Here is a 13,930-nt window from a genome sequence, read left to right on the forward strand (position 1 = left end):
CAGCAAATTGGGACTAGTCCACTTGGTACCGGGCGCAACGCGTCTCAAAATCAGCGAGCATTGCCAGCAACTGTCAAGGTACAGTCCAGATCACGTTCGGGATGCCTCAAGACTTAGGGCAGCCGTCGTCAGCTCGCCAGCCGCGAAAGCGGCCACGCCCCGTCATCTCATGCCTGCGATGTCGCGAGAAGAAGGTTAAGTGTGACCGCGTTGTTCCCTGTCAGAATTGTGCCAGGGCTGGGGACGCAGAGAGATGCGAGTATCAGCATGGCCAAGGCAATGAGAGCAAGCGGACACGAGTGGAATCAGAGTGTACCGACCGAAATATTGAGCAAAAGAGTACGGGAGTTGGTGTCATTGAGGACTTGCAGCGACGACTGAAACATGTGGAAGACCTTCTTGGGATTCAGCAGGAGATTGCGGCCGGCTCGTCGACGAGTATCGACCTTGCGTCAGATGGTGCTGCAGCAACGTCGCCGAGTCACCACACACCTTCGACGAATACACGACCACGCCGAGACGCTTCGAGGATGCAGACTCGGGATGAGGAGGCACCCGGTGCAGCTGTGGTTGTTCCTTCCGCAAGTGCTCAGCGGTATCCGGGTACGCTGGTCGTAAAAGGAACACGAACGAGGTATCATGGTCCAACCAGTCGCATCTCGCTTTTGCAGCAGTTTACCGGGGCTAAAGAAACAATCGGCGGATGTACGGACGACAATTCGGTATTCAGATTGGCGAAAGAGGTCCAGTTTCTGCAAAACAAGTCCCAGCTTTCGAGAGGATCTCCAGAGTCAATCTCCGAGTTCAGTTCTATTCCTGAGTTTCTAGCACTACGACACTCTCTTCCAACAAGGGGGATCTGTGACCGATTAGTGGAATTATACACGGAGAACTTTGAGCAGGTGTTTCGGATTCTGCATGTCCCCACGTTTCACCAACAATATCTCGAGTATTGGAACCGCGACAGATCAATGAACGACCAATCGGTACACTTTGTACCACAACTGACAGCAGTCCTTGCGGTTGCGATTCCACTAGCAGATGACAAGTTTCGACACGACAACTCAGATACCTGCGAATATCTCCTGAACTATGCGATCAACCTACTACGTTCATGGTTCTGCAGAATGCCCCGCAAGTTAAAAACCGAGTTTTCTACTCTTCAGACCGAGACACTTACCGTGTTAGCGCAATGGCTAAAGTCCGACCCTCCCGAAGAGCTCTGGCGGGCAACCGGGTCTCTCGCCCGCTCGGCCATGGTGATGGGATTACATCTGAATCCCTCTAACTGCGCGGATTTTACACTCTTCCAAAGAGAAACGCGCCGACGCCTGTGGACTACCATTGTTGAGTTCGAACTACAAGCATCCATAGAGTCCGGAATGCCCGAGCACATCCCATATTTGGACTCTGATTCGCTCACGCAGTTCAATATAAATGATGCGGAATATTGCGAGACCTCAACGGAATTCCCTCTGGTCAAAGGGTTTCATGAGTGGACAGATAGTCTTCCGCAGTTCGCATTGGTCACCGATTTGATCCCGCGACGACAAGCCATCATGCACAAACGCCAGCCCAGCCTTGGTTATGAATTGGCACTGAGCGACCAACTTGAAGACGAGTATCAAAGAATGCCTCGCTGCTTGCTCCCAGTCCCCGCTCCAACATCCGGTCTGCCAGTTGGGCCCCGGCCATCTTTACTAAATCGCGTTATTCTGGACCTTTGCTTTCGTCGCCCGCTCGCCTGTCTCTATCGATCCATCCTTCAACACAGCAATGGCGACCACGAGCATTGTACCCCCGTTCGGGAGAAATTGTTAGACTTATCATACGAAGTACTCTCATACCAGCTACTGTTCGAAAATTCTCTTGTCGGCAGCAACTCCGACTCTGAGGAATCTCCTGAAGTCCGGCATCTATTGCAAAGACTGACCAAGAACGACATGATCCGAGCTGCATTGAATGTATGCGGATATATGAAGCTCGCGCCAACACCCTGGTCAAAGAAGTACAGCAGAGCTGATCTGGTTGATCAAGTGGAGTATACTATTCGGGTCCTAACTCGCCACTTGCACAGACCCGGTACTGATGTAAAGGACATTATACTTCTGACTGTTGCTCTTCATCAGAGTCATCCTCAAGCCTCGTCTGAGGACCAAAGGTCTCGGGCTAGAGAAAGGATCCAACAAGTCCTATGGCAATGCCGCCAACACCTACTTTCCTACTCGGCGAACAAAATAGGCCTCCAAGATCCCCGCTTCGTCCGGCAAAATGTACGTTGTCTTTCCAATAGTATAAAGTAACTTCCCGTACCCTCACTAACAAAGTCCAGCCGTCTAACGAGTCATTAGAAGATTACTACTACCTCAAAGACGTGGAAGACCCGTGTACATCCCTGATCGATATCGCCCAGTCATGGGGAGGAGATCCTGCGATAGAGACTGATTTGAATACCCTCATGGCTGACCCTCTCTGGCTTGAGAGTGGAGATTACGGTGGATTTTTTGCGTAAGACGGGGGCCGCTAGTCACAACACCATGATTCCTCGGGCTTTTGGCAGAGAGTGAGTGCCCGCAAGATGTATAGGAACCGAGCGAAACTGGCGATTGAGCACGCTATCTACCTAACTCTTTCCAGCATCATGGCGACACAACGCTGCAAGCATGACCTGAATGTTTCATCGGCGATGCGCCTGAATGGGACTGAGACTGAGGCTCCGGCGAGTCGACTGGCGCCAGACAGATGATCCCTAGTGTATTGTATTGTTGGATGATTTCTTCTATCCTTCCTCGGGCCGCGCCTGGGTAGCGGAGGTCCTGCCCAGTCGTGTCGAGTGCGGCTTGAGCTCGGGCTTGGAATGACTACTCCAAATCCTGGTAGCACTTTAGTCACCGGACACAGTATGAGAGCGAGTGGCGTACATCACGAAATTCCTGGCTCGCAGACGCCCACTCTTCAACGAGCTTCCGCCGTTGTCGCAGTTCATATTCTCCATTGTCAGTATGCTCGTCATCTGCAATGCCCGCTCGGACACACGGAACCCAAGTCTCCTGACAATATGTCAGAAAGCGAAACTGATTGAGATGGGGACTGAACCACCACGAACCTTGACGAACAAAAGCCACCCTTTCGTTGCCTCCTTCAGCGCTTCAATCGACAAATTCCCTGTAGGGTGTCGCTGGATGCAGCTAGGAATACCGCCCGGCCAGTTCCTGGCTGAGTGGGTCATTGTTTGCAAGATCCTACGTATCACCAGATCTTTCTATCTTTGAACCTATTTTGAGGTCGGGAAATGGGATAACATCAACGCTTCTCATTGTCATTTGCTATCCCTTCGCCACGAAGGAGTTGCTTGGGGCTCTCGGCTTGGGAGCCGTGGCTCTTGCCGCATCAACCCAATCTGCAAGCACCCACCTTCGTCGCCAGGACGATACCTGTGACTACGAACTGGTAGAAGGGGGGCGACACATGCGGCTCCGTTGCCCGAGAAAATGCCAGAGCGACTTCGCCGACTTCATCGGGTACAGCGGCGGAAGCGACGACTTCTGCACCGGCATCCAGCCCGGCGACCCCATTTGCTGCTCGGCTGGTGAAACCCCCGACCTGCATCCTCAGCCAGACGAAGATGGATTCTGGTATGTCCATAGATCGGAGATAACCAGTTCTGCCGCGACATTGCCGACTTGTACTATCTCGAAGGGTCCGACCTGGTATCTACAGAGGTATAGGGCTGCGGTGGTAATGAGACTGGTCCGACACTGGCATAGACCCAGCTCCACACCGGAAGAGAGCAACGTTGCTACGATGCGGGCGGACACAGCAGGGTCGAGCGAGTTCCAAGCTCCTCCCCGATGGGCCCTTGTTATGGGACTCGGTGGAACGCGGTGTTTCTTGAGTAAGAACCTGGAAGGGGTTCATTGTCCTGCGGCAGGAACAGCTGGGTTGGTGCTGATGGGGCCAGGGGAACAGGCACACGTATCCATTTCCACAAGCTTGAAGTCGAATGACATTCCTTGGCTGCAATTAAGCTTTTTCCGATCCTTCCCATATTTTAGGCCCACTGGATCGACCGAGTTTCGGCCACAGTTCGTTATCTAAATCCCCCTACGGCGCGATGACTACTCAACGTTTATAACCTGAGGTCATTCTTCGTGAAGCTTGGGAATCAGCCCTTTACTTCGCCCCAACGTCTCAAATCGCATGAGCACTCCATGGATCAGGTGAGGGGCCTTGATGCTTCCGTTTCAGGGTGAGGTTGAACCCCTGTTTCGCGTCTATCTCAAACTCTTGGCAGGGCAGTGTGGACACCGCAAGATGAAACACAGCCCTAACCTGGCAACTCGTCCGGCTTGGCTCATTTCATCAAAGCCCTATATAACCGACCAGAATATCGTAGAGGAAGCCGTTTAGAAATCCGTCTCATCGCAAACAACACCTCCCACCATGTCTCCCACAAGATACAGATACGCCACCGCGGCCCTCTTCGCCGCCGGAGCTCTGGCAGCTCCCACCCCATCGCAATCCTCAGTCAGCGCAGCCCCAGCTGAACCCACCCAGTTCACCGCAAACCCCGACGTTGGTTCAGACGTCACAAACATCGCCAGCAGCGGGCACACCGACTCAGCGCGTTTCCGAGTCTACGGCTCAACCGGCGAGCAAGCCGACACAACCCTCCAAATGCTCGAGTCCGCATACACCTGCTTCGTCACCGACCTTGGCTGGCGCTCTTCTGGTCTCTCTTACAACTCTGACTCTGATACCGCGGACACCTGGTACAAGGAGAACATCTACTCCGTTTCGACCCTCGACGGCGGCGCAGCGGGCGTTATGGGCTCGGACTACACCTCAGGGTTCAGCTACGTCCAGGTCGTGAGCGACTACCTCACCGACCCCTCCGTGACAGTCCACGAATACGGTCATGCCCTCACATACCATGTCCGGAACTGGGTCGACCAAACGGCCACGGGCGCATGGTGGGAACCACTAGCCAACTGGTTTGCCGACACCTTCATGACATCCGACCTATGCGCCTCCGCACGCGAGAAATACGGGCAGTCGACCGGCAATTCCATAATCGAGCTCGCCAAGGTCATCGGCGACAGCCACCAGGTCATCGTGGACGGATCAACGGGTACAGGAAACTACTACCAGTCGTGGCCGATCCTGACGTACATCACGAATAACCCGGATACCTTCACCGGGTTGGGACGCGACGCGGTCTTGCATCTCAATGAGAAGTATGAGGTTGGGAGTAATGAGACCCCGCTGCATACCCTTGCGAGGATTATCGGCGACACGCCCATTGCGAGCCTCATCGGGCGGTACTGGGCGCGCATGGCGTATGTGGATATTGGTAGTCAGGCTGCGAATGAGGCTTTCCTTGCGCAGAGGGAGACATTGAGCTACGCAAACCTCGACGGCAACGGTGGCTCTTACACCGTCAAGTCGGACCGCCAGCCGCAGTACATGGGATCCAACATTAACCCGATTACAATGGATGGGGCGGGGACTGTGAGTGTGACTGTTTCTTCTCAGGGTGCTTTTACTGCGACGCTGGCCATTCGCGACACGCAAGCTGGTTCGGTGCGCTACGTTGATCTTGAGAATGGGTCCGGTGAGGCGGAGGTTTCTGGGTCTGAGGAAGCGAGCCTTGTGGTTGTCAACACGCCTGCGGAACTTATTGACTACGATGCATTTAACTTGTCGGATGAGGTTAAGGCCGGTCTGGATTACTCTGTTGAGATTACTGGTGGAAGCTTCTAGGCACTTTGTCGTTTCTTCTCTTGAGGGTTGCTGTGTCGCGGGCGACTGCAACTTGGAGCACAATGTCTAGGGTATAGCTGTTGAGATAGGTCAGCTTTTTGTATACAATTGACAGCAAAAGTACAGGATCGTTGATAGCCAAAAAAAAAAAAAAAAAAAAAAAAAAAAAAAAAAAAAAAGAGAAGAAAAAAAAAAAAAAAAAAAAAAAAAAAAAAAAGAGAGCCACGATCGGTTTCTTTAATCGTCTTTCTCATCAGCTCTCCGAAGAAGCGCTGTACTGTTGCACTCCCTGCGGCCTGTGGTCTTATCCAGCTTTGTCAGGTGTGGCCGAGACCAACAGCGACGATGCATGACATTTAAGCTGCAGGCGAATTACCTTATAGAAATACTAGAGCCGTAGAGACCTTGGGAATTCAAAGTCATCCCAGCGCAGCCGGAGCGGTCTCCGGAAACGCCTCCAGGGCACGTTGCTGACTGCCACGGGACAGACCACTACAACTCCCGTCATACGAGCCATCAAATGTGGCAAGGCTCAGTATCTATTTTATGCTCATGACTGGGTTGTTGGAGATTGCTCTTTATTAGCTATTGCATTTGACTCTGTCCCTCTGGATGAAGCGCTCGAATATATATCTTGGCCACGGAGGTTTAAGGAAGTCACGCAATTAATAATGGTCACAACGTGTTGTAAACCTAAGTCAACATTATTGCATTCATAGGATCCACATACGTGCAGACAGTCGAAGTTCTTGGTTGTTGCCCAACCTGAAAGTTGCGTATCGCCGCATTCCATTTCTCAGACCCGACATCTTCCACGGCACCTGGGTGGGCACTCTTCCCTGGTTACAACCTGGCCATTGCGCACCAACACCAGACCTGCCTCTCAACTGGCCGCTGAGAGGCGCAGAGCCTTCCAATCCAACTATATCCTTGGCTTTCCTTGGAGGAGTAATTCCAACGAAGATCCCAGGAGCACGGACAGGAGCAGTGAACTTTGGCCGCGATGGGCGTGCTTCATGATTGGCATCAGCCCTTATCAAGATCATGAAGCCATGGCTTGCGAGTACATGCATTGGAATCGATTCCATCAGCCTTGCCGAGCATCAGAGGAATGTGGGGATGCTGCATGCGTTACAAATATCAGAAGTCCCGGTGCAAGTCTAGGACTACAATACTGTTTCTTGAACTCATCTAGAAATCCAATACACCTGAGGAAATGTCATGGTCACAAGTCTCCCCCAAGCGCTTGGAGCGCCCATTGAACGGAATGGAAACATATTTCCACTTCAATGGCAAGACGACCGCTGCCCTCTGCGGCGGCCGCGAATACTTCCTGATGCAGTCGACGACCTGGCCGGAGCCGATATAGAGTCCACCCTACGAAACGCCTGGAAGCAGCTGCGATACGAAAAACCAGATTTGGCACTCACGATCGAAGAAAAGAACGATGTTTACCGCTATATCTATGAAGTACCCCATGATGCCGTGCTCCAGGAATGGTTCGATACGACATTCATCGTCTCCGACACATCTGATGGAGAAGAGTTTTACGCACAGGGTAGTCGAGTCTTCAAGCAGATAAAGCTCCATTACCTCCGCAAATCATCTGAGCTCGTCATACTAGCTCACCATGTTGTCCTCTACAGCATCGGGCTCGAAATACTTCAGCGCACTCGCAAACCCAAAACTTATAGTTTTCGGCGAAGAATATAAGTGACTCGCTCCACCCGTCGAGGAAGCCATGGGATTTGCAGTACCAAGAGAAGAAGCAATCGAGCGAGCAAATGCAATGCTAACGAACGACTACATCGCCCGCCTCCCGGCCATCAGGCTGCGTTCGAAAATCGGGAAGACAGCACCTGGTGGATGCCGGCATACCGAGAAGAGCTTCTCGCCAGAAACAACGAGCGCGATCGTGGCAGCGTGCAAGAAGCAAGGCATCAGTGTAACATCCGACATCCACGCCTCATACATCCGCTCATGAAGCATGGGGACCCGTCCTCGAACGTCACAAGATATACTGCGCCTGCGGATTTCAATCTCCGGCCTTACCTCGCTGCACCACATAACGAGATAGCGGTGGCTAATTACTTCGCGCCGTACCCGTTCACAACGGATCTTCCTGCGACATTAGGCGAACTTGCGAAGACACTGAACGATTATTACGTCGGTATCAAAATAACCGACAGATGAAGGAACTCACGGACCCATTCACGCAAGCTCTAGTGGCAATGGCACAGCCCCCTGCGGGCCCAGAACGCATCGGTACCGACTGATGCACAGGTAAGCAGTCTGAGTATTATTGAGCGGTATCTGCAACGGGAGAATGGCGACGTTGTTGTTGGCGAGGACTTCAGCTTACGCTGGATATTGTACTTGGGATGAACTGTTTTCATTTTTACAGGTTCCGTGAGCAGTTACGGATGGTTTATAGTTTACATGAGGGATGAGGAGCCCAACAGTATCAGGGGTTATTTGGAGGAGGTTGAGAATATTCTAAGGGAGGAGCTACTCGGGCATGGAAGATGACCTTGCGAGGGAATGTATTGAATGGAATTGGATTATTGATACACAGCTAAAATGGAGTCAGTGAATCTATATCTTTCTGAAATAAGAGCACAGAAGGCCGGAAGAGCTCTAAATCCTCAAGCTCGCAACCCCCCGAGTATCAGCCGAGCTAGCACCAACCGAAAACTTATACACCCCCTTAGCAATAGCCCACTGCTGCGCGGTAACGTCCCAATAACTGAGATCCCGACGACGGAGCGAGAACGTAACCTGCTCCTCCCCACCAACAGGGATAGCAACCTTGTCAAACCCACGCAGGACACGAACCGGCTGCGCAGCTTCCGCAGGGAAGGTAATATAGAGCTGCGCGACCTCGGCACCGGGTACCTTACCGGTGTTCGAAATCGAGGTCGTGACCTTGACGACTTCATCGAAGAGATCCTCTTTGCCTCCGAGTCCGCGAGGACCAGTGGGATACCGCGATGAGAGTGCCCTGGGGTGTGTAGCCTGGGCATGAACAGGACCGTATTCGAAGCTGGTATAGGACAATCCGTGCCCGAACTCATATCTCGGGGTAACATTCTTCGCGTCGAACCAGCGGTAATCAATAAAGACACCCTCAGAGAAATCACAAACCGCCGTCTCACAAATCCCAACCGGATAATCGCTCGCGTTCTTCCCAATTGTATGCGTGAGTTTCCCAGACGGGTTCACATCACCGTAGAGAACATCCGTGATCGCGAAGCCAGACTCCTGACCGAGAAGGCCACCATACAAAACAGCCGTGACGTTATCGTGCTCGATCCAGTTCTCCATGAGTCGGGGTCCGACCGTGTTGATGATCACGACCGTGTTGTTGCAGTTGTTTGCGACTTCGGTGACCATGCTGTCTTGGTCAGAGTTGAAGAGCTCGCCGCGGTCTGCGCCTTCGCCCGAAAGTGCGTTCAGGAAGACGAGGCATGCGTGGGAGTCGCTTGAGGCGTAGTTTGCGTAGGACGGGGTTACTGATGTGCCTCCGCCTGCGCCGCCGATTGCTCCTGCTCCTCCACCACCACCGCCGCCGCCTGTGGCATCGCCATCACCACCACCAGGGGCACCACCACCGTCTCCACCGGGAGCACCGCCGCTACCGCCGTTCATATCGCCTCCTGGAATACCAGAGCTGGTGCTTGCGGTGTAGGTATCGTTGGTGATATACCAGATCATTCCGCCCTCCTCACGCTGGCGGAGAGTCAAAGCAAGCTGGGGCGGGATGGTGTACGCATTCGAGCCAGCGCCAGACCCAGTAGGGCAGGTAAGGTGGCCCTGGTACGTATCGCCGTCGGAGCCCATGATCGTGAAAGCCTGGTTGGGCCCGGCAAGAGGGAAGCCAGCATGCGCACCGAAGACGGCGATCGAGCCGCCCTTTGTCAATGGGAGACCGGTGTTGCTGCCCGCGTCGTTTTTGAGAAGGACCATAGACTCGGCGCCGATTCCGCGGATCAGATCACGGTGGTTCTTCTGCACGTTGCGGTTGTCTGTCGTGTCCGCGACGGAAGGCTGCTTGTCGTCGTCCAAACCGACATAGAAGTACCCGATGACATTCCGGATCGCCATATCGTCGAGCCTTGCCTCCGTGAGAGATCCATTCTTTAGACCGGCGGAGATAATCTCATCAGACCAATACTGACTAGACCCTATATCGAGCCCGCCATTCGCAGCTCCAAACGCCGTCTTCTGCCCGCCTACATCGGCCGTAACAAGACCGGGAAATCCCATCTCGGCCTTCAAAATCCCCGTCAGGGAATGCTCATGCTCGCACGCCGCAGTCCCATTGACGCTATTCATCGCACACATAACGGCGCCCATACCAGCGTGCACACCATCGGCAAACGGCCACGCGTAAAGCTCATGCGTCGCCTTGTCACTTACAACAGCAGAGTACGACGACCCACCCGTCATACTACTCCGATTCGTCTCCTGCTCATTAAAGATCCAATGCCGGCCTGCCGAAACAACTCCAGCCGCATTCTGACCCCTAATAGCCTCCCCCATAAAAATCCCCGACAAGTACGGATCAGGCGAGAACGCCTCAGCCGCTCGACCGCCCCAAGGCGTCCGCCCAAGCGGACCTGGCTCAGGCCCATTAACAAGGTTATAGCCCAGCTCATAGAATTCCCGCCCCGTCGCGAGAAACTGATCGTACGCGCGGGTTCTGTTCCACGTCATAGACAGCGCATTACCGAGTGGGAAAGAGGAGACGTAGTACGCTTGGTTGACGCCGCTCATGCCGTCTTTGCTTTGCAATGCGTTCCAGATTCCGTCCACGGACCCGCCTGTTATTATCGAGACTTTTTCGGTCGTGTTCAGGCCTGCGACCAGCGCTTTGGCTTTTTGGTAGGCGGGGGTGTAGATCCCAAGATTTAGGCCTGTGGAGAGAAGACCTGCATTGGAGGTGCTGGAGGTGGTGTTCGAAGCGGCCAACACTCCACTAGGGAGAGATGCTGCTGCTAGCAGCGCGAGGTCGGTGAACCTCATCCTGCCGAGGTGGAAGGGGGGAACGGAGAGAGAGAGAAAAAAAATTCAAAAAAGAGTGGTGGTAAAACAGAGAAATGGCAAGAAAGAGAACTTAAAGAACGAATGAATCAGAGGCAGAGTCCGAGAAAATCATTGTAGTTCGCGGCCAGCGTCATCAATTTAAGCTCGCCTTGGAATAATAGAGTGGGTTTGTCGTGGAAGCACCGGTTTACGTAGGCTATGGATATGGCAGTAGAACTGGGAAAGATCGACCGGGATTAAGGTCGGAATTGAGGCGATACAAGCCATGTTTCCGCCCTGACGCGTGGCTGTAGAAGAAACATCCGTTGCCGCATCGTATCTGAGCTCGAACAGGGGTTCATGATCTCAGGAGACCTGGGCGATCTACGATTAGGGAATACTGGAGCGGGGTTGTTCCTAGAGAATCTATATCTTCCGTCTTCATATTGTGAGGAGGTATAGAGGAGCATGAAGACTGTTCTTATGTCGAATTAAACTCGTCGATCCCAGGAGCGTGGCGTTCGCCGTTAGAGGAGTTTGGCATTTTGCAGACATGCTCGGATTTTCCGAGTTGCCAATTTATCGTCAGTGGCATTCGGCGGGGCATCTGATAAGAAGAGTCCAATGGTGATTTCACTTCGCTGTCGTGGAACTGCTCGAGTCGAGGTCTGCTCCACTTCCTCTAGGGCTACGACGTCACCTGACTCGGATATTCCCCCGGTACCTTATACCTGCAGCGTGCAGGCGATCGGAGAAGGATCTTGCAGCTGGACGAGCCTGACACTATTTTTGCTGGTACACAGTGACTTATCCCAGATGGTGTTTAGGTCTGGAATGGCGCAAAGCAACTCCGTGCACCGCAATGACACGGTCGACACGATATATTCAAGCTCAAACAAGCTCCGAAGATGACGGGAAAGGCAATCACCGCCGTCTTGGCTCTCTCCAACTACTACTACTCCGTGCATAGGCCAAGGATGATAGCCCGATACCATCTTGGACATACTCACGCCCCTCGGCATTTTGGCCTCCCGATTTCGGCAAGGCGATGGGAGGACCTCGGGAGCACGCGGGATGAATAGCCCCCAAGCTGTATCGCAGGTCTCACATATCTTTTGCGTGTCGCAAAAACTACCCATTCTGTTTTTATAAAAACATATGCTCTTGTCGCCGTTTACCGGATATTAATATGGGGATGTCTAATCTCGAAATATACGAAGAAGGGCAACAATGTACCATTGTACTTGCAGATCGGATTTTACCGAGGTGTGGGAGTTAGCCACAGGGGTAAATAGGCTACGGACAGTGACAGGAGACTAACTCACTACGTACGTAGACCGAGTAGTCTAAAACGAAATATGCGTCACTAAAGGCGTCTCTGTGGAGCGGTTAAACTAGCACGAATCTACCCAGCGCGAGGTGAAGGTTCGAGATGAGGGCTGGTGCCCGATGACCACTGTACGAAACTGTAGGGAACAGGGCCGAGTTTGAAGATAAAACATCACTCGTACCACAACAATTCCACCTCGATCACTCTCCTGGTAGGTTCGCCATACTGGGAGTTGGTGTGACCGGCGGTTACTTCAAGATCTTCATATCTGGAACTGGGCACCATCCTGAAGTCGTTAACATTTTTATGGCGACAAAAATCCGCTCTTGTAGCATATATCATCTTAAACTCAGGGCGATTTTGAACAGCATATAGTTCATACCTCGTGCCATACAGAATCGCTCCCCAATCAATCAATCTACTCCCGCTTCCCCTTTCCCCTCCTCCCAAAGAATCTCGACGTATCCCCCAGCGGCAAGTCGAGTAGACTATCCTGCAACAACAAATGAAAAACAATATACCACCCAACCAACCCAGCCACAAAACAGAAAGCCCCTCCAGCCTTCTGCAGCGCAACAGCGGACTCCGCATTTCCATCAGCCTTTGCAAAGTAACTCGCCGCAACCGTCAGAAAGCCTAGATCGACGAATAGGAAGACCAGAATGTACGCGATGTTACTTGGCAACGAAGCAATCAGGAATGTGAACACAAAGACAGTCCAGAGAATCATGAAGAATCCGACGGCGTTGTTGTATTCTGCTGTTGATGTTCCGCCGTATGCGTCTGAGACTCCGAATGCGGGTGTTAGGAGGGCGCCGTAGCCGGCGTAAAAGAGGCCTTTGAATGACAAGACAAATTAGCCCCGTCTCATATATGCGTAAGAATGGTCTCGAAGATGGGATGAACGTACCGAAAGCACTAAACACAGTATACGCAAACCCATTGCCGATAGATAGTTCCCATTGCGCAGTGATGACCAAACCAAATGCTGCAATGAAGAAAAAGTTCGCGACGAAGGCATTTGTTGTTGTGACGCCGCGCCATTCCATCAGCGCCAACGAGAGCGTGGTTAATGTCGTGCCGAAGGCGCCCAGCGCCAGAGCGGACTATCGACTATCAGACAGTGTCAAGGCGATGCGTTGGGGAGGAGTAGAACTGACGCCTGCACCGAGTGATTTCGGTCTGACATCTTCGACCGGACCTAGGGCTTGCTGCTTCTCAATATCCAGAGAGTCGGAGGCTTTGCCGTTGGCATGGAGTTCGTCTTGAGGGCTCTTCGTGGCCATCTTGGAGGGTCAAAGGATTGTAAGACCACGATCCAGTCAAATATTTTACAGAGTATACTGTATGGGGGAGGACCAGCTGCTGCAACATCAACATATATATGCATCGCTCTATCACATCATCGCGATCTATGTATGGCGCGCGGAACCACCTGCTTTAGCCGGCTTTTACTTGACGATCATGGCAATATAAAAGGCCAATTTTGAAGTTCATTCGGTCGCTGATACTATCCGTAGAGATATATTTCAAGGGTTGAGCGTCCATTGCACAATTAACCTTACGATGGCGTGCGTTCGGCCCAATATGATCTGCAGATGCTGCAAATTGTTCCAACCCAATCGGTAGTCTATTCTGCCCTCAGCCTTGCCATAAAATAAAGACCAAGACCGTTACACGAGTAAATAGGTCGAGTTTAATTGCGACGAATCAACCGGTGGTGCATATATTGAAGGAGTGCACCCTCAACCTTACGGTTATAGGGCGATAAGTCAAATTGCCCATCATGCAGCTTCTCGGCGCAGTGTATCA

At 52.5% G+C, this 13,930-nt stretch overlaps 6 protein-coding genes across 6 annotated transcripts; 3 read left to right on the forward strand and 3 right to left on the reverse strand.

The window, feature by feature from the left end:
* Window positions 1-101: 101 nt before the first annotated feature.
* BDV17DRAFT_289907 (Zn(II)2Cys6 transcription factor) lies at window positions 102-2,512 on the forward strand (the record flags this gene model as incomplete). Its single annotated transcript, XM_073761766.1, has 2 exons — window positions 102-2,273; window positions 2,333-2,512. 2 exons carry the CDS (start codon window positions 102-104, stop codon window positions 2,510-2,512), a joined length of 2,352 nt encoding a protein of 783 aa, XP_073617134.1.
* A 376-nt stretch (window positions 2,513-2,888) lies between these two features.
* BDV17DRAFT_289908 (uncharacterized protein) lies at window positions 2,889-3,229 on the reverse strand (the record flags this gene model as incomplete). The annotated part of the gene is made up of 2 exons (XM_073761767.1): window positions 2,889-3,050; window positions 3,107-3,229. The coding sequence occupies 2 exons, from the start codon at window positions 3,227-3,229 to the stop codon at window positions 2,889-2,891; spliced, it is 285 nt and encodes a 94-aa protein (XP_073617135.1).
* A 1,172-nt stretch (window positions 3,230-4,401) lies between these two features.
* BDV17DRAFT_297752 (uncharacterized protein) lies at window positions 4,402-5,763 on the forward strand (the record flags this gene model as incomplete). Its single annotated transcript, XM_073763558.1, has 1 exon — window positions 4,402-5,763. Exon 1 carries the CDS (start codon window positions 4,444-4,446, stop codon window positions 5,761-5,763), a length of 1,320 nt encoding a protein of 439 aa, XP_073617136.1. The 5' UTR covers window positions 4,402-4,443.
* A 1,052-nt stretch (window positions 5,764-6,815) lies between these two features.
* Window positions 6,816-8,213, forward strand: BDV17DRAFT_280860 (uncharacterized protein; the record flags this gene model as incomplete). The annotated part of the gene is made up of 6 exons (XM_073759948.1): window positions 6,816-6,876; window positions 7,106-7,456; window positions 7,518-7,708; window positions 7,750-7,929; window positions 8,020-8,135; window positions 8,168-8,213. The coding sequence occupies 6 exons, from the start codon at window positions 6,816-6,818 to the stop codon at window positions 8,211-8,213; spliced, it is 945 nt and encodes a 314-aa protein (XP_073617137.1).
* Window positions 8,214-8,400: 187 nt separating this feature from the next.
* Window positions 8,401-10,788, reverse strand: BDV17DRAFT_297754 (glycoside hydrolase superfamily; the record flags this gene model as incomplete). Its single annotated transcript, XM_073763559.1, has 1 exon — window positions 8,401-10,788. One exon carries the CDS (start codon window positions 10,786-10,788, stop codon window positions 8,401-8,403), a length of 2,388 nt encoding a protein of 795 aa, XP_073617138.1.
* A 1,748-nt stretch (window positions 10,789-12,536) lies between these two features.
* On the reverse strand, window positions 12,537-13,404 carry BDV17DRAFT_289913 (GPR1/FUN34/yaaH family-domain-containing protein; the record flags this gene model as incomplete). Its single annotated transcript, XM_073761769.1, has 3 exons — window positions 12,537-12,955; window positions 13,029-13,224; window positions 13,279-13,404. 3 exons carry the CDS (start codon window positions 13,402-13,404, stop codon window positions 12,537-12,539), a joined length of 741 nt encoding a protein of 246 aa, XP_073617139.1.
* Between the last annotated feature and the right edge of the window lie 526 nt (window positions 13,405-13,930).

This window comes from Aspergillus undulatus, assembly GCF_047715775.1.
Source record: "Aspergillus undulatus strain CBS 261.88 unplaced genomic scaffold BDV17scaffold_15, whole genome shotgun sequence".
In the NCBI taxonomy this organism is placed as follows: Eukaryota; Fungi; Ascomycota; class Eurotiomycetes; order Eurotiales; family Aspergillaceae; genus Aspergillus; species Aspergillus undulatus.